Source organism: Diorhabda sublineata, chromosome 6 (genome assembly GCF_026230105.1).
Source record: "Diorhabda sublineata isolate icDioSubl1.1 chromosome 6, icDioSubl1.1, whole genome shotgun sequence".
Taxonomy (NCBI): Eukaryota; Metazoa; Arthropoda; class Insecta; order Coleoptera; family Chrysomelidae; genus Diorhabda; species Diorhabda sublineata.
The window spans coordinates 23,372,777-23,393,727 of NC_079479.1; the positions used below are offsets into that span (position 1 = coordinate 23,372,777).

The 20,951-nt window shown below is 35.0% G+C and overlaps 1 protein-coding gene and 1 non-coding gene across 4 annotated transcripts in view; one reads left to right on the plus strand and one right to left on the minus strand.

Annotated features, from left to right (window-relative positions):
• The window catches only part of LOC130445032 (pleckstrin homology-like domain family B member 1), a 138,943-nt gene that overhangs the window by 82,044 nt on the left and 35,948 nt on the right, over positions 1 to 20,951 (minus strand). For 2 of the 3 annotated variants that reach the window (XM_056780503.1, XM_056780504.1), the window contains exon 2: positions 12,429 to 12,617. In XM_056780503.1, the coding sequence (XP_056636481.1) occupies positions 12,429 to 12,615 (187 nt within the window). In that variant the 5' untranslated portion in view covers positions 12,616 to 12,617. Of the gene's footprint in view, positions 1 to 8,522; positions 8,762 to 12,428; positions 12,618 to 20,951 lie in introns of those variants that run through there. The other variant, XM_056780507.1, reaches the window with a different exon arrangement.
• Trnay-gua (transfer RNA tyrosine (anticodon GUA)) lies at positions 13,660 to 13,751 on the plus strand. Its single transcript is given in 2 exon segments — positions 13,660 to 13,696; positions 13,716 to 13,751. It is a non-coding gene; the product is annotated as a tRNA-Tyr (tRNA).

Here is a 20,951-nt window from a genome sequence, read left to right on the forward strand (position 1 = left end):
GACATTAAAGGCGCTTTCGTATCTATATCAAAAAGTGCAATACTGAATAAACTTACTCAATATAATCTACATGGTAACATATTATCATTCTTCCAAAATTTCCTAACTGATAGAATTTTCTGGGTTTCCGCAAACGGTAAGCTCTCCCTTCCTCATCCACAATTTGTAGTTTTATACAAAACGCATCCTGACCGACAAACTGTCTATAAACATGTCCCAAAAAAAATTTTCATTTCATTTATTTTTCTGTATAATACGTAGTAATGTCTATGAAATTTTTCCGGAAAAAATTCGTTGCCTTTAATTTAATTATAAATAACCTAGAATCTAGTTGCCAGTAGAAAACTCGGACTTTATGTATCAATTTTCATATTGTAATTTTTTCAAATTTTAACTTATTTATGGCGTACAAGTTAGATATCCGAAAAAGTATATAAAGTTTAGTTAGACGGTTGTCAAAAACTGACATGGTGAATATATTTCGAGCAGATTATTGCACTTTCGACCATTTATAAAAAAAATAAGTATTGTGAATAAGGAATACCATGTTTAAACCTCCCAAAAAGTGGTTGGTCTAAAGATTTAAACGATGCCTTATCAAATAGATTGATGGAATGCGCAAAAGATAAAATAGGAACATCAACTCGAAGGTTGTCTTGCTGATTTTGGGTTTCCTACTTGACCATCATTCGAGAACTAAAGAGAAAGGGAGTTAAACATCGGAAAAGGGAGAAATGTTCAAAATGTACTGAAGATCAGTTGTGCAGAATTTCGATATGCTGATGTGAATTAAGCAGACGCCATTTTACAAATCAAAAATTAGAGGCAATGATGGATTTCACACGGATGACATAGGAAATTATCCCAAGGACGTGAAATATACTCGTAAATCCAAAAACAAATTTGAAGATAAAGTTTTGGTCTTGCGCTCCATATCCAAAGGAGGAATCTCACGTCCTCATTTGAGGAGCGAGGCGTTGGATGCACAATTGGTTGATTTTAGTCTCTTGTCACTACACCAGAATAACCAGAGATTGATTAGAAGCTCACTATATAGCATTTGTACCAAAAGAGGATCCCCCAAATGTTCCCCTGGTTGGTCCTATTGAATTGAAGTTTTTGGCGATATTGAGTAGAAAAGTGTATGATAAATGTTGGGAAGCCGAAAATTAGCAATAGTTTAGAGGGAGAGTATTCCAAAAAAATTCGCCTCGTCCAGCATAAGCAAAAATTACGCGCTATTGAATCAAATAGCCCTTTAAGTATAATTTAAATTGTGTTTCTTGTTAACTGTATTTTGAGAAAAAAGTACCGAGTGAATGAATTACATTGGCCAACAAGATTTTCCTAACACAGGCAAGACGTTTATTTTCAAATGGAAATACCCGTCTAATAATAGAAAAAATATTTATTAAGCCCTAACACGTACCACTTTTCAATAGCTTAATTATCCCTGTTTACATTAACAGGTAGGGCCGAAAAAATACCCTGAACTGTATTATTCACAATAATAAACATTAAAATTTAGTATTCTGTTGAGTTTGATAGTAAGTAGTTCTCTGTTTCAATATGCTGTTCATTCTTGTGTTACTACAAAAAAATTTTTTTGTCGACCAGTTTTATTAACATTATTTATTCTTCGTTTCAAAATTGCATTTCAAATTTTTTCCAAAAACTTTAAAGTTACTAAAAACATAAAATAAATTCGGAATAACCATACAGAAGGAAAATAGTTAAGATAATCAAGATGATGACAAATCGCTTACTTTCAGATGCATAATGAATCATCTTATCTTCGATGTAATTCTCGTAAATATATTCAGGATTTTAGCAGAGAGTTGATGAGACGAAACCTTTTCGGTCAATGAACCACGTTGAATGAACTTTGTCCATCGGCATTGGTGAAGGTCGGATGAAAATTGCCGTTTACGTGAATATAAAGGGATTGTTTTTGTTTTGTTTTCATGGCAAGGCATCGTGAACTGCATTATTGTGTGTCTTTGTACAGTGTGTTTCGTATTTTAAGCCGCGCCTTTAACATACATCATATTTTAAACTGAATAAAATTATTTATGAAACTTTATTATTAATACAATTATTTTCACATAAAAACCAGTAACCGAGTAAATCAGTTAATAACAAATTTTATTATTTTGGAATACATTTTAGCAATAAAGAAGTGTGAAGTTTCCTGCAACGATCAGACTGAATAAAATTTTTTTATCTACTTTAAACAATAGTTAAATCGAAAATTTTGTATTCTCATTGAGGACCGACCTCAATACAATCATTTCAAGAACTTATTACCATTATTCTATTCCAATCACCACAGTCTTCACTTTAAACGAACAGATATTTCAAATAATCATGAAAGCACACACATTTGATCATTTTGTTCCATTGTTGTTATCAAGTTCAACGATTCCTATCCAGAAATTCAACCTGAGGAACGAAGTTAGATGCAGGACTGTCAGCAACATGCTCAAGTTGTCGGCTATTTAATTATCTTCGAGTCCTCAATGTCCAGGAATCCAGATAACTTCTAACGCCCTATGTTTTACGAGGGTAGTTAAAAAATAAACCGGTATTTTTTAATAAATGAGTGAAAAATTAAGTATCGTGAAACAGCTTCACTGGATTTGAAGGGTAGAGAGCAGCCGGGACAGCGCTGGAAAGTTTGCACGAGTCTCTTGCGGCGGTATGAAGAGGAAGGAGAATATTTATTGCGCCAAATACACCAGTATATTCCAGAGAATGAACGCGCGTCGATGAAATGGTCGAAGATAGACGAAGGCGCGCCAGTTGAAGCGAAGGTTACCTATCAGCGAGGAAGATGTTGTGTATCGTATTTTGGGAGTAATTGCGGTTGATTTTCTCACTGAATAACGAACTGTGAACGCGCAGTATTATAATAAACTTCTAAAAATCACGACGAAACCTGTCTACAGATCAAATGGACGCGATATTCCATTCAGTAGTGTGATATAGATAACGCCAGACCGCATACAGCTCGGATTTCGATAGAAAGGATGAACTAATTGAGTTGGGAAATACTGGAACAGCCTTCTTATAGTCCCGATTTGTCGGTGTGCACAATTATTAATTTGGTCTATTGAAATAGACACAGTCTAAACCAGAGTGTCAATTGTGTTTTAATGAAGACAACAACATTCTGCCCTTTATTAAAAGAAGTACTTGAATCATCATAATCAACGGTTTTGGGATTTTATCCATTTAATTCTGACGCTGTTGCAAATAAGATGTGTGGAAAACCGAATCGAAGAATTGGATATGGCTCCTACTGCTACTTGCAAAATATCAAAAACAGAACTTGAAATAACCGAAAAAGTCTTTTTTCTGCTGGTATCTTTTTGGCAACACTATTTTCAACAGATCACGCGTGAATTGTATCTTGTGTCATTGTCAAACTTGTTCAGTTTGGTCTATAATTTAATCATGAATCGAATTACGAACGAACAACGTTTGCAAATTATTGAATTTCACTATCAAATTCGGTTAAGAAAGTGCATCTCTCACATCTTCCAATTTATGGGCAGTTAGGTTGGTCTACTGAGGGAACTATTCGTAAGCTTATGACTGAATTTCGAACCCAGTCTACACTTACACTATTGGATATTAAACCACTAATACGCTAACGTACAGTAAGGACCGAAGAAAATATTACGGCTGTATCTGCCGGTGTCACTGATGACCCACTACGTGGAAGGATTTGGATGTAAAACCTTATAAGATACGCCTGATGCAAGAATTGAAGCCATACGATCTCCCATAACGTCTATCATTTGGTGAATGAGTGCTGGCAAAGTTGGAGGGAGATACACTTTTTTATCGAAAAATGGTATTCAACGACGAAGCTCATTTCCAGTTGAATGGATACGTCAACAAGCAAAATTGCCGCGTCTGTAGTGAAAACCAGCAAGAAGCATTGCAATGCACCCCGAAAAAGTCACTGTTTGGTGTGGATTATGGGTTGGTAGCATCATCGGGCCGTACTTATTCAAAAGCGACGATGGCCGGAACGTTACTGTGAATGTCGAGCGCTACCGTGTGATGATTAACGATTTTTTAGTCCAAAATGGAAGAAATGGACATTTAACGCCTTTGGACTATTTCTTGTGGGGCCATGTTAAAGCTAATGTCTACAGGGATAAACCAGCAACGATTGACGCACTGGAAGCGAATATTGAAGAGTTTATTCGTGAAATATCGGCCATTATGTTGGAGAGATTGTGCCAAAATTGGACCTTGCGCATGGGCGCGGCCAACATTTGCATGAAATCATCTTCAAACATTCAATTATACTGATCGTTCTATCGATTCCAATAAAGATATTATCAATTTTTTGAAATTTTTTTAAATCCAATACCTCTTAAAAAATCACTTATTATTAGTTAAACTGCAGAATAAAGAAAAAGAAAATTTACAGGAGGCCATCCATAAATTACGTCACTCGTTAAGGGGGTGGTAGGGGGTCGACAGAGTGTGACAAGGGGGTGGGAGTGGTCCTAAATATCGTGACGATGATGCTGTATGGTTGGATGAAAACAATGTTCACACAGCTAATGTTCCATGGACTCAAGATTATTAAGTTCATATATTTAATTAATATAATTTGTTTTTGTTTTGTTAATTTCTTCAATTAATATTGTGAATCTTTTTTTGTTTTGTTAAATGTCTGATTTGATGTTAATTTCATTAACAAATAATTCAAATAGAGATAAAATTGATTTAGAAACCGCTGTTTTCAGTCAAATATAATTTGCAAAATATATAACATCACACTAGGGAGGGGGGAGTTCCACAAATGTGACTAGCTGTGACAATGACGTAATTTATGGATAACCCTCAGTGTGTCAGACAATTTATTGTAAAACTATTCGCCCGTTAGTTTTTTCTGGTTGAGCACTGAAATATTCGGGGCTATATATGATTTTTAAAGGGTGACTACTAGAGATTTGTCCAATTGTAACTTCGAAGATTTTTTATAAGTCAATAAAAAAAACTATGGAAGTAGTATCAACTTAGATGTATTAATATTTAACCTACAAAAATGGTTAGTCTTTGAGTTTTGCTCTATTTTTTTCTAATTTGGAAATACAATTACCCTATGTACAATTCTTTAGAACATTTTTTAGAAGAGAATACCACCAGAGGTCTCATAGAATCGCCTCATATCTTTTTGCTGTATATTTGGCATTCCTATTATAAAAAAAATAAATATCTTAGCACCTATACCAGTTATAAGCTTTCATCTAAAACCCATAGCATTAAATTATAATTCAAACTGTATTTTTCATTTTTTCGCATTATGTGTATACACATTGTGGAACTGTAGTATTCAAATTAATGCCAACAATGATGCAGCAAACAAAGTGACTAGCCGAATAAAAAACACATGTCGATGACAACAAGACATTACGTACAGACACATCCGCCTCCCCGAAAGTATTTTTAAATACAAAACAAACAAAATAACTTCTTCTTCACCGTACCTTCTTATTTAACTCAGTGCAATCGATGTGTATCACGTGTCGAAGCCAAAAACATGGAATTACTTCAAAGTAAAAGATGTTTCTAATAATTATATACGTGTGGCGTCACTTTTTTGATTTATATTACCCGATGTTAAGCCTCGAAATATTTTAATTTGTAAGTGAACACTTTTGCGTTGATAGGTTAAGGGAAATTTCAACAGTTACCATTAGCTAAAGTACAGGGTGTCTCGTAACGACCCAACTAGTTTAGTTGGAGAATAAATACATTATACTTATTTTTATATTTATTTATTGGTATGAATTAAAAGATAAGAAACAAAATCCGACATTGTTTAAATGACAGCACTTTTCAAACAGTATATTTTCAAAAACTTTTTGAAAAAGTGGTCGCGTAATACTCCTGATCTTTTCTTTGATATTGTTTTTTAAATCTATCAAATTTCGTGGATTATCCTCGTAGACCACGCTCTTAAGATAACCCCACAAGAAAAAACCAGGTGGGATCAAGTCAGGACTGCGAGGAAGCCATTCAATATCACCTTGTCGTGAAATCACCTTTTCTAGTAACAACTCGTGCAATGTAGCTGAAGAGTTGTTAGTGGTGTACAATGTGGCTCCATCCTGTTGAAACCATGTTAACAAGTTATAATGCTCACATTGTTGTAGTTGAGGCCCGAAAAAATTGCGTATCATGTCGACATAGCGTGCAGAAGTTACAGTCAATGCATGTCCTCTGTTATCTTCATACAAGTAAGGCCCAATAATGCACTTCGCCGACATAGCGACCCACAGGGTGTTTTTTGTGCTATGCATCGGGCGTTTGTGTAAGGTCTCTGGATTCTTCTCTCCCCAAAAACGACAATTTTGGCGATTTACGTATCCATCCAAATGAGAATGTTCCTCATCGCTGAAGAACATGTTAAAATTGTTAAATCTCTCTAACATTGCATTTACTAAATTCGATCTTACAACATAATCATTTTTATGTAGAACTTGCACAATCTGAATTTTCGCTTTTGAATGCTGAGTCGAGGCTGTCGAGGCCAGGTGTTTTTGTTGTCCTTGGACGGCCATGATGAATTTCGCCAATAGTGTTACCAGTAGTATTTAATGTCTGGATCCAAGCTAAAATTGTTGTATTGCTTGGAGCTTCCGCAATGTTGTGCAGTCGATAATGTAACCGATACAACCATCAAACTCGAATAAGTAATCGAAAACTTTAAGGAACGACCCCTACCCCGCGCCCTGTTTGCGTAACAATCACTCTTGAAATTGTTGGATATTTTTGAGACACCCTGTATAACGTATGATTCTGAAGTCGCTTTTCTAGTAAGAGTTGGTTGAGAGTGAAAACCTGTAGAGTACGAAATGGGTTTTAGATACGAGGTATTTTTTTTTTGACAAAACCAATTCTGGTATCACTCTGAAGCGGGTATCGTAGAAAACATTGTTTTGAAAGTCTGTAAATTCTCATATGGGTTGCCTCTCATTATAGCATAGGTACTGCAACTTTCTCTCCTTGATTGTCGTGAGAAGTTACCCATTTGCTGTTGGACCTCTATGTTTGTCTTATGTTCCGTCCAAGAAATCCGCAGCATTCGCCTGTAGGCGTACATTTCGAACGCATCAATTTCCTTCTCTGTGGCCGCATCCATGGTCCAACTTTCGCATCCGTACAAAAGAACAGGAAAGATGTAACAGCGAAGCATTCTGGTCCGAAGTTCCAGGCTGAGGTTGCGGTTTGCCAGAAGTTCAGAATTTTCCGCGCTTGCTCAATTCTGGCTCTGATTTCGAGTTCTGGGTTGCATTGCTGGTTGACGAGCGTGTCCAGGTATCTTGGAGATAACACTTGTTCAATGATCTCTCAATGGAGTCTTAGGGTGGCGTTTCTTTATATTTTTGAGAATACCAATAGTTTGGTCGTGGACTTATTCATATAAAGGCCGAATTGCTCGCTATATTCCACAATAATGTCCACGAGAGATTGATCATCTGCGGTATCATCTGCGTAAGGAAGATTGTTTATAATGTTAAACAGTAGTAAACAGAGGTTAAACAGTAGGGGAGACAATACACGTCCTTGTCGAACGACTCTTCTTATTGCTATCTCTTCTGATGCGAACCCTTCGATTTTAACTGTTGCTGTTTGGTGCCAGTAAAGTCCGGTTAAGATCTTTAGATCTTGTGCGTCGATTTCGGTTGATTTTAGGATGTTGATTATTTTTTGGTGTCACAAACCGATCTTTAATTATGTTGGACGCAGCATCGACGTTTCTCGGAATGACAGCCGATTTTGGCCGCCCTTCTCAACACTCACACTTACCTTAACGAAATTCTACTAACCAAACGTTAACAGTTTTCTCTAATGGTACTTCATTACCAAAATCTGTACCTTCACGAGTGATTTCCATTTTAAACGTTCACTATCAACAATTTAATAAGTCAATTTCTAAATTGCCTCAGATTTCGCAATAACAAACGTCAATATTGACAAATACAGTGGTGCCACAACACATTAACGCCACCTATTGTTCGATTATATAAACTTAAAAGGTTACAAAACAAAAAAAAGACAATGCAAAGAGTAAAGAGGATGTAGAAAACGTGGTAGGAGGAAATGATGCAAAAGATAACGAAATTTTCACACTCCAACATATTCTTTTCTTAAAAGCAATAGAAGCAGATTTTATTTTTGTGTAGGAATTAGCCGGCCAGGCCTCTTAAATCAAAATCATATGCGACATAGGTTATAAACCAATATTAGTAAGCAAGTGAAAAGTTAAATCTGTTGAATTTTGAAAATACATAAAGAACCACAAATTTAAGGGGTACTTCTTGAGATACGATAATATTGTTATACAAAGTGTCCTGTATATTTCAGCTCCTCTATACGTTATCTACTCTGTATCGGTCCTCAAGCGGGACATCCTGTATTAAATTAAATCAACAATTAGATATTTTCTTGACAGATTGAAATATGATAAAATTCTAATTAGATTTAAATACCTTTTAAACGAGCACGTACCGATCCAAATTTTCACTATTCCTTAATCACAAAAGCACTTTAGAAACAACAAAACAATTTCCGCCGCTACTGTTTTTCTAGGTCACAACAAAAAGAAAAACAACCGTTTCCGGCGTCCCCGACGTCAAGATACCGCTGGGTGTTTTCCAACTAATTCAAAAATCTTATCCGTTTTTTTTTCAAGGCGTCGAAAAGTCGGCTGATTAACTAAGCCCTAGTCCGGAACACACAGGTACCTGTACATCAGTTTACGATCTATTCTAGAACTTCGTCGACGTTTTGTTTAATTATCATTACTACTGACTGACTGACGTGGTGCTCATCTTTATCTCGTAGCCTCAAGATAAAAGGGTTCTTAATTGGTTCACGATACAGACTTGTTACGAGGGAACGTATGAAAATTGTTATGTTATGAATGTTTACATAATTTAAAAAAGATATTTAAGAAAACATACATATACAGTTCAATGGGTTACACAGGTCTGCAAAAATAGATTTTTTTCAGCTGCATGAGATATTTTTTATCGAGAAACTTTTCCTTCCTTTCCTTGATGTTTCTACGAACTTGTTTTTGGTTTTCTTCTTTGGTTTCTCGCTTAAGCATCCAACAGTAGTCCGCTAACATACTGACATACCATCTTCCTTGCCGTCTCTCTCTCGATTTCATGTATATCTTGGTGAAATCTTCTTTTTTAAATTTTTCAGGAAAATCTTCATTATGGGAATGTAAGAAGTGAATTTTTAAGCTCATCTTGCACCCTTGAGTTTTATACGCTGCCAGCTTGTGCTTTTTGGTATTGTAAAAAATAATGAGATGGAATTTTTCTTATTGTTCAAATTTTTGGTATATAATAAAGTCCAAATGTTATTTTCAAATCCTCTCACAACACTGATCTATACGAAAATTATCTTCACCGAAAAAATAGGTTATTTTCTGGTTTGAGCAGGTGTAAGAATTTTTTTGTACGTTTTTAGCTTATCGGTTCCTAAGCCTTCAAAGAAATATGATGAAACAGATAATTATGAGGAGCCAGAACCAGGTCCAGCTTCTGAAGAGGAACATGCTTAGTATCGGGCTTGTAAGTCATTTAACGAATCGGAAAGGGGGTTATATCGATATCGACATTATATTTCTTAGAAAAGGAAATCTATATTACTTATTAATCATTTAAAATAGGACAAAAAATTTTTCTACTCAACTTTCATAAACTCGAGAGATTTTTTACAAAAAAATCGCGTCTTGACTGGTCCGCTTGATAGTGGGAGCGACTAGTTACCGTCACAAAACGTACCAACGGAGGCATATTGTGATTGAAGTCTCAGAAGCAATAAATACGAGGATATATTGAAAAATTATTAGCTTACTATAGAGCCAAACAAAATTTCAATGTCAAAATATTTTATTACTCAACAAATTCTCCTCTTAATTGGATACATTTATTACAGCGAACCTGCAACGTCTTTAGACCTTTTAAAAAAAATGTTTCTTCTTGCTCTGCAAACCAGACCTGCACAGCTTTTATTACCTCCTCGTTGGAAGGAAATTTACGACCTTTTCAGTTAAGGAAAGAGATGATAGTCGCACGGAGCCAAATCTGGTGAATAAGGGGAGTGTTTTAGTAATTCAAACCCTAAATCACGAATTTTTCGCATGGCAACATGAGATTTGTGTGCAGGGGCGTTGCTCCGCAAAAACAAAACACCTTTGGATAGCTTTCCGTGTCTTTTCTCGTTAATTTTTTTCCCTAGAGTGGTCAGCAAAGTCCAATAGTAATCTCCAGTTATTGTTCTACCCTTATGCAAAAAATCAATCATGATTACTCCATGGAAATCCCAAAAAACTAAAGCAAGAATTTTTCCACCAGTTTTTTGGACACGAAACTTCTTAGAACTTGGAGAACCAAAGTGTCGCTAATCCATCGATTGTTGCTTTGTTTCTGGATCGAAGAAATGTACCTTATCCATAGTAAAAATTCGATTTAAGAAGTCTACATCGTTTTCAAATCGAGCACAGATCGAACGCGATGCTTCTACCGTTGCACGCTTTTGGTCAACATTCAAATATTTGGGGATCCATTTTGCAGCAATTTTTCTTATGTCCAAATTGACGTGAACTTTATGATGAACGCGGTCGTATGAAATAGTCAGTGCTTCATATATCCGTTTTAGCCCAATTCGACGGTCTGATAAAATCATGTCATGAACTGCATCGATATTTCAGTCAATCGATGTGTCAGTCAGGGACTGACACAGAAACTGGCCTTCCCGATCGGTCATTATCTTCAATGGAAAATTTACCTCTTTTGAAGCTTGCAGTTCAATTTTTCACGGTCGCATACGAAGGGCATTAATCACCAAGGGTATTAAGCATATCTTCGTAAATCTGCTTACATTTTAACCCTTTTAAATACAGGTACTTGATGGTTCGATACTATATTTTTCGATTTTCACAATTTCGGTGGACATCTTTTAATTTATTGCGTTACTCTGGTTTACTTTTTTGACGTCACACTTTAGACTGACACTTCTCGTAGTCTAGATCATTAGTACAGAGTGAGGGGATTATTTCCATTTGATTTGGTTAGTTGGTTGGTTGTCTCGTTGGAGTGAAGCGACAACATTAGTTTGTAGAATACTGAGAAAGGCGATATATACATCTCTTCGACTCATCCATTTTCGTATACAACAACGCTAATTTTCATTTTTCTTCATTTCTTATGCAAGTGTTTCTGATAGTTCACCACATATGTCCAAGATACAATACCGTTTTGCTGCACGTATTTTTTCAGCCGTGTTTAATTCCACAGTACTAAATGACAACTAAACCGGAATACTTATCAAAATGTAGACACTTTTGTTTTCTTGGTCTGGACCTTTTCCAGCCTTGTTCGGCAAGAAAAGATCAAATCCGAATGGTCCTTCGCCTTCTTTACAGCTGTCCCCGATGTATAACACTGCATTTGTTTATGAAATGTCGAGTCGGGGGGGTGACCTGTCTGTGGTCAAACCTCTTCGGCCGTTCTTGATAGGGTAACCAACACACAACATCATAAAGTTTATTTTTACAACGTATATCTGGTACAGGAAATGAGTAAAATTAGATGGTTACACTAAATAGTTTATTCAATATTAAATCAGTATTTTCTCAAAACGTAATGAGTCCTGCCAAATTTCAATTTTCAATTGCTCACTCTCTATACAACTATATACTATTTTCTTTATATTTAAAGATAATTCTTTTACCGATAACTTTTTTAAAATAAATTTCGCTTGTTTTCTTTTTTCAGGAAAAATAAATTATGTGCATCCGGCATAAAGTCGACTAGTGCACACGTGCCGAAAGCAGTCAATTTTGACGCTACCATCGGTCGTGAGTTTAATACACTTTTGGGTTCATATATATCCTCTTGAAATATTGTAATAACATTCACAATAAACTACAACACTCAGTGATTTCAATTGGTTGCGGTCTATGGTGAATAAACACGACCCCATTGGCGATATACGGGAGCAATCCGATAAGTACTTACCGTCCGATTACTATCGTTTAGTAAGTATATTCTCGAAGAATGGGTATTGTCGAAATATCTACCATATCGGACCAGTAGTTTTATTTTAAGTGCTTGTAGACGTGGACGTATCCACGGATTTTAGAAAAATTGAAAAAGAGCTATATTGGTTATTTATTTTTGAGAAATTAATTCCATAAATTGAGGTCGTAAAATAACGATCAAGTGACAAGCTAAAGATAGTCCCCATCCCAAATATAGTAGAAAAAAAAACAAAGTACACAACATAGGAATTTCTAAGCAGTAACATAATATATCCTAGTTATTGGTATCTAGACTAAATCTTAAACATTAACAGTAAAATAAGAAAATACCAACCTTGTGGAATGGGATGTAACGTGACTGATGTACTTAAACGATCTCCTCCTATGCTAACCAAATGCGGAGTATCCGTTTGGAGTTTAAGAGCACGGCCTCCAGAGGCGTCTGTCAATTCTAACGCCCCCGGGCTACCGGCACCCAAGGTGGTTGCATGGCCACCACTCGCCAGAGTGACTCCAGACATTCCTGAAACGAAGCAGATATTTTAAAAATTCATCTGAGAGTACTGAAAATGGCCGTAACTTTTTGAAAATATCAATGACGGCTGTGCATTGAAACAAATTTGATTCTCTAGGATTTCGTTTCGTTACCTCGTTAACTACACCTCGCATGCTTTTAAAGAAAAAACTATTTACGAAGAAATGTGTTATAATAGTACTGACAAGTGTATAAAATAAGAAGAATTAAAATACAATCAATTTGTTGCTTTATTGCCCCATATAATTATTACAAAAATGTAAAGAATTCCTCACTCCCTATCGACTTGGGGGGGGGTGTGGGGGGAGGTAATTACAATATGTGGAAGGTAGAATTATCCGTCGGTCGTTGTTTTTAGGTTAGGTTATGTTCTACTCAAGAACACTATTTATACAACACCTTTCCGTGCTCTTTAAAGTCCCCCCGCCACACCCCTTGATCCTTTTTTACCCCATTTTACCATAAATAAATAGTTATTGAATTTTCAATATTTCCATATGTATTTTTCTATGATAAAATAATAATTTCTTATGGTTGCGCAATTAACAATTATAATTTTTCATAATTCCACTGAATTAATTTCATATATATTTTACATATTATTTTCACTATTTAGCTATATTTTTTGTTTATATATTTTCAAATAAAATTTATAATTTGTTAACACAAGTAATTCGGAAAATGTCAAATTTTTATTCTTTAACCTACTCTATTTTTTTAACAAGGGATGACCGACGGTTGGAATAATTTTTTTGTGTTCAGTACACTTTTCTTTATTACCCCCCACAACCACAAGTCGATAGGAAGTGGGGGATGATTTTTAGATAATTACCAGCTTTTTTATTGGAAAAATAAATATAATCTACGAATTTTTTAATATATATATATATATATATATATATATATATATTTGATTCATTAGTGATATATATATATATTTGATTCATTAGTGTAAGTAGGTGAAAGTGTGATTTTGTATTCTAAAATAACTGTTTTGTATATAAAGCGTTTCGGTGTAAAGTTATATATACCTTCGATAGCTCAGTTGGTAGAGCGGTGGACTGTAGTGGAAACGTTGAAGTAGACATCCATAGGTCGCTGGTTCAAATCCGGCTCGAAGGAATTTTTTACTCAAGCATACCAAAATTGTAACTAAATTTTGTTGGCGATAATTTCATTTTTATATGCTTAAATTGAGAGTCATTATAAATTACTGGTAAATCACTAGAAATTCCCGTATGGTTCCTGTTTGTCTTACGAATCTGGGAAGCTCCTGATACTGTCTATCAGTGTTCAATCGTTTAAAGGACGTTACTGACTTCCTTGCTTTTCCCTATTTTTTTTTACATTAGTTTTAAAAATATTGGAACAAAACCAGAGTCGTGAAGATATTTCCAACGAATGTTTGGCATTATTTCCCAGAAATAAAGCCGTTCCATAACCATGGATGAAACGTGGGTCCATCACTTCACACCCGAAACAAAAAAAAAACCATCAAAATAATGGATTCAAAAAGAAGAGCCGGCTCCAAAGAAGGCAAAGACCGTTCCATCCGCAGACAAGGTCATGGGGTCGGTTTTTTGGAAGAGTTGTGGGATAGTTTTCATTGATTCTCTTGGAAAAGGAAAAAAAAGGAAAAATGAAATCAAGAAATCGCGTTTGGCTAAGAAGAAAGTGTTGTTTCACCAAGACAATGCACCAACTCACACATCCGTTATTGCAATGGCCAAAATTAATGAATTTAAGTTTGAATTGCTACATCATTATCCACCCAATTCGCCAGATTCGCCCTTGGGTTATTTTCTATTACCCGATTTGAAAAAATGGCCCCGTGGTCAAAGATTTTCTAACAATGAACAGGGTGATGTCGGCTTGACGATTCTTATTATAAAAACGATATCGAACTGGGACTTCTGGAACCATCTTCGTACAGCGTATACTCACTAAATATCTGTGTCTACTTACTGAAGTCTAACGACCATGCACAGCGAGTTTGTTGAATGGATTATTGATCATCAAGAAATGAATTCTGATTTTTCGAATAAAATCATCCCAAACGAAGAAGCACATTTTCGCCTTCATGGGTTTGTTAATCGCGAAAATTGCAGCTTTTAAAGACACAAAGTGTCACTGTTTGGTCGAGGACATAATTGAACCATACTTGGTCAAGCAGTGACTGTTACTGGTGTTCGATATCGCGATATGATAACACAGTTTCTTCGACGAAATAGGATTATATTAATGTGGCACATATGTGTCCATCAAACACTTCAATTACTGCATGAAGAATTTCTAGGTCGTGTCCTCTATCATTTCGGTGACAAAAATGGGGTTCCTGTGCTTTAACCCCATTGGATTTCTTTTTATGGGGTTTACGTCAACAAGTCTACAACCACGGGTGCATTCAAAGAAGGAGATCCAACGAAATTCAACCACATTTATGTTGCTATAAACTTGTGTTTCCAATAAATCAAATTCAAAATCCCGACCTGCTGATAATTTTACTATAATACTTTTAATACAAAATTTAACAGCTTTCGACATATTTTTATGCTACATTTTCACAACGAGACGTTCACTTTTTGGTTGCTCTTACATTCAGTAGTGGCAACACTGTTTGTTATATAGAAGGCGTAATTTATAATTTCATTCAAACTAATGCTAATTATCACCATGTAGGTTGTTACGCAATGAATGTTGATATGTTGAATATAAACAAACGGTTTTTATGTGTCTATGACGTAATTCTTTGATATCTTTATGTGCAACATATTATTCAATACAACATTTTATTGAAGTTAATTATTATATAGCTAAAATAACAATATTTGAACTCACAGAACAGAAATATCAGTTATGATTGTCGTTGTGGTTTGCAGTTGACTGACTTTTTAATAGTCATTTTATTTTGTTAAATAGGTCAATCTTTTGAGTATAATTAGTGAAATTAATGATTTCAATAATAGTACTTATCGCTCGCCATATGCATTTTAACCAGACCAATTGCGGTGCTCATGCAGTTTGGTTTACAAATGTAATTTTACGTAAGAAGTCATATTTTCCCAGATATTGTAGAAATAAATTTATTTATTTGAAAATTTCTCACAAAATAACCGAATTGGACTATTTGTAACTATTACTGTTAGTAAACCCACAGAACACACCCTAAGAAAAAATGCAAACTTAGTTGTTATTCTGTGGAAATAGCATAGCGGATTTTCGATGCCATAGTAGGTGGCTGAACTCCTGACTTGTTTCGACGTTATTACGTCTCATCAGAGAGTTTAACAGCCCTCGTTTGAAATTGAGATCCGAACTGAAGACAAGGTCAAAGAGCGTCGCTATTTGGTTCATATAGTTAAACATTCCCCAGCGTACTCTAACTGGCGCCATTATCACTTTCAGCTGCGAATCACTGGTCAGGTAGAAATCTATCAAAATAAAATATTTCTTCTATTCACCTCTGAAATAATTTTGAAAATGAATTTTGCCGTTCTTCAACGGAGAAGACAACTACTTTCCTGGCTAATGCATGGACGAATATTGAATTACAGCCCCTCTTAACAGCTTTAAGTCAATCGACTTTTTGTCGATATTAACATCTCCAATGGCTCGCAATTGCAAGGAGAGGCGATGCTCTTGGACGTTGTCTTCAGTTAGGGTCTCAATTGAAAGAAGAGGTTAGAGCTACTGAAGAGTTTCGACGTTGTTACCTCCCATCAGAGAGTTTAACAGCACTCGTTTGGGATTGAGATCCGAACTGAAGACAAGGTCAAAGAGCGTCGCCATTTGGGTCATGTAGTTGAACATTCCCCAGCGAACTCCAACTGGCGCCATCATCACTTCCAGCTGCGAATCATTTGTCAGGTAGAATAATTTCGAAATTCAATATTTCGAAAATGTATTCTGCCGTTCTTCAAAGGAGAAAACAACTACTTTCTTGACTAATGCATACAACATATTGTAATGTTGAAATTTAATGATTAGATTATTGAGTGGGCAAAAACTTTTCACTGGTAGGGTATATATTATTATTCGTATATCTCTCGTATTTCACTAACAATACTAAAATCCACTTTCCATTTTCAGATAAAAACGAAATTTAAACACGGTGTATACACGTATGTACATTCTTGTGAGGCAATTGTTTATTATATGTTCATAAAATGTTAGAAACCAGATTTCGTAAGCATCGTAACTTAAATATAAACCAGGCACGTTAGGATGACATATAGTAAATATGGAATTTAATTTTTTTTATGTATGTAGTGAATTTCTAGGAAATCGATATACGTGTAGGAAGAAGTAATTGAATGTTTGTAAATAGTAGTTCCGTTGAAATAACGGTTGTATACAAACAAATTACGAATTCCATGTGTATAAATATCTCACGAATTTTTCATACAAGGCCAGTATTTTACGCTCAAATGAGAATAAACAGAAATATTTTTGGAATGTGATCATTACTTGGGTTTTTAGTCGTGAAAATAGATCAACGGAGAGCAAATTGACCCAGTGGTGTAACACGGCTGGTTTTTCATAACAACCGACCTAAAGAGTGAGCTAACATTAGAAAAAAAGTTTTATTTGTTCATAGAATTTCATTTCATTGACTACAAAAGAAAAAAATAACCCATGGCAAAATAGATATTGAAACACAATAGCAATATGTACAGAATTTTGAAAAGTAGTTAACACATTAAAACAAATAAAAGTGAAAGAATTCATGACTACCGGTCAAAAGTTTTTGCCCACCTCATAATTCTGTAACAAATTTCTATTCCATATTGTCAATCAAAGGGCGAAACTTTATCTTAAAAAGTGTCTTTTATTATTTTACTTTGAGCGAGAGTATCTTTATTATTTGTCGGTGAGTGCGACAAATTTAAATTTGCAACTACCGGCTGATTTGTTTATTATTTTCCAACTATGAATGATTTTTTCAGTGTTTATAATTCTAGTACAGTCCCAGTTAACCCTTTCGAGACATAAGGATGTGCTTTAATACTTTTTGGACCGAGACATCTTTTTGTGAAGTTTGTATATGAATTGTTTTTGTTCTCACAAATTCAGGTTTCCTCGACAAACCACAACTGCTGAAGATAAACGTAGTGGATTGAGAAGTTAACGTGATCGAACACTCACGGGCCCAGAGATAGCAGCACAGATCAATGAATTTAGGATTCTGCCTTTGAGTACTTCTGCAGTAAAGAGAAAACTGGCCTTTTTGGAATAGTCGCAGTGAAGAAATCACTTTAAAGACGTCAAAATACAATTAAGAGGTTGTAGTGGACTTAAGAACATAAAAATTGGACGCATGAAGAGTGGGAGAGAGTTTCATGGAAAGATGAGTCAAAGTTTGAGGTTTTCGTGTCTAAGAAAAGGGTGCTTATGCACAGGTCAAAAGGAGAATGTGTAATCCCGACTGTACAATACGGTGGAGACTCGGTGATGTTTTGGATGGAAAGCGACTGGAGAACAGGTATAAATTGAGGTCCGTAAATAAGCAAAATCACTTAAAAATGGGAAAGCAGCCAAATCAAATGGAGTCGTATCGTCCTGACCCGCAAAAATTTTACGAAACCTTTTTTGAAAAGTAATCAACAAAGAAAACATAGCGGAAAATGGCAACAAGGATACATGATGTGCTTCTCGAAGGAGATCGCAAATTATGTGAGAATTAGCTTTGAAACAGAATTGGAGAACAAATTAAAGGGTTAATAGGATATGAAGGATTCGCAGGAAGGTCAAAAATATGTCAAATTTCACAACTCAACAACTCCTAGAAAAGACAAAGACCAAAAACAAAAATGTACAGCTAGCATTGGAAAAAGAAGTGCAAGCGAATGAAAATTCCAAGCGGAATTGGGCATATATACTTATTAAATGAGAACGACCAAGAAATTATAGCATAGGATAAGAAAAATCTGGATTATGTAGTGAGGAAGTTAAAGAGTATGAGAAAGTAGAACTTGAGATAAACTTTGGAATGATCATGGCGGTATATAAAAACCTAGATTAGAGACTAGAAAGATTTATTTTATCAAATAATGGGTCTGAAAACGATGTCGAGTTTATATTTTTAAATGATTGGGCATGTAACACACATTTTGCAATTTACCGAACCTCTCTAGCACTCATACGAATTTTTGAAAGTGTAATATTTTTACTACGCCCAATCGGTTGCTTACGTCACCAGCGCCAATCAAGTACGCCAGACAAGCAGCAGCTGCCTCCACACCACGTTGTTTTATGGCGTCATATTAGTTGTATTTTTTGTTAGGATGTCGCTGCCTGGATGGACAAAGTTTCATTATAAAGACTGCATTGTCCCAAAATATTCCAAAACCACTAATACTGCACCAAATAAATTATTTTTATAGATGCTTAAGGGAGAAAAATTACGGAAAAAATAGTGTGATGCCATGAAAAAAGACAGTAAAAGGGGAAAATAAGTATTGGACTTTGTTTTGAAGATCATTTCAAGGTAAGTAGGTATTTTTATTTTTTAATCAGCACATTCAAAACTTAAACCTTATGATACAGAGTAGCTTGACGTATTATTGTGATAATAATGTAGTTGCTTTAAGGTGTTACTTGTGATTTGATTTATTTGTTTTTTTGCATTGGCGTAGCGTCCAGACGGGACCTAACCTTAATATTGTTGAAAAGAGGGGCACCACCGGTTTTTCAGAACTAATAAATTTTGAAATTCACGTCAAGTTTCATAACGATATCGTCAATATTCTTTTTTTATAAAACTACATTTTTTATGTAAATTGGTTAACTTTTGCTAATTATCAGGCATTACATAACATTAATAAAATCTGGAGATTTATGACATTTAGAACACAAAAGTTTTTCCCTATCTCAGTTTAATTATTTTGTGATGAAAAACAACCTTGAACTTGACTTGAACACCATAAATTCAACAAAATCAAGTCGAATTTGCTTCAAACTAAATATAATATATTTGTTTAAAGTTTAACACTTGGTATCTCAAAAAATCAACTCATTGTTATCAAAATAGTGACGAATCACTTTATCCGGTCAAATTTTGTCAAACAGCCGCTCTCGTACACAATCGGCGCTAATGACGTAATACCTATTTGGAACGGATTTTGGGCAGTATAAAATATATCCACACTTTTAGACATAGTAAGTTTGTTAATACTAATTCTATCGACTTGAAGTAAACACCATTATTCTAGTAAAATTAAGTTGTATTTATTTTCGTTGAAAAAGAATATACCTTCTCATAATTTTTTAATCCCATTGCAAGTAACTGCAAAAACGAGGAAAGTACAAACGGTATCAAAATTCCGAGATGACCTATAGTGAACAAACTTGAAATGACCGGTGGTTTCCTGGACACGTAACTAAAGTAACATTCCTACTTACGTAAAAATTAATCACCTTACGAATAAGAGATTTCTTTGTTTACTAACCACACAAATTTTTACCTCTTTTCTATACACACTAACCGAATAACGGTAAACATAATTTGTTTTTCCTTTTAGTCATCATTATGAATATTTAGTAACAAAGGACTACTAATCGATTTATCCAGAATCACACGAAGTCGAAATTTAGACTAATACTACAGAAGGTGACTAAAAAGTAATGTCGGTTTTCTCTAAGGCTTATGTCGGAAGACTAGTCTCTAATGCTATGAAGTGTATTTAACAGGAGTTCTATCGGAACACTGTCGCCTTAACAAACACCTGAAGACGCTAGACCCAGCAGATAATGCGGCGTGCAGATTTTGTTGTACAGAGGACGAAACCTCCATCTCCATAGCCCTACACCTGGGAGCGTATGGAAAAGAAGACAAAGATCTGTAGCAATTGAAGCCATCCTACATTCTAGATTTTTTAAAAGGAGTGGGATTGATGGATCATCTGTGTTCTTCAGTATCGCAGCAAGAAAGGAGGACACAATAGATCCTTTGGATCGTAGTGTATCCCAGACCACAAATCTATACAGGGTGTCCCACGACGAGTTAAAACTATCTGTATATGGTAAAATACTTATAGTAAAAACATGAAAATTTCTACGTTTGGGTTTTCGGATACGAGTCAATTCTAACTTTGTTATTTTAAATGAAGCACCCTGTATATTATTAGAAATCTACGTAAAATTTTAGTATCCTTTTGTCTAAAAACTTTTTTCGTAAAATGCATACTTTTTGAGTTATTAATTTTTTTGTAAAAAATTTGACCGTTGCAGACCCTTATAAATTATTTTTATACGAGGATACTCTAAGAGATATGAAAATGGTTTTTATTCGGTTGCTTTTAGCAAGATCAGACGATTTTTTTA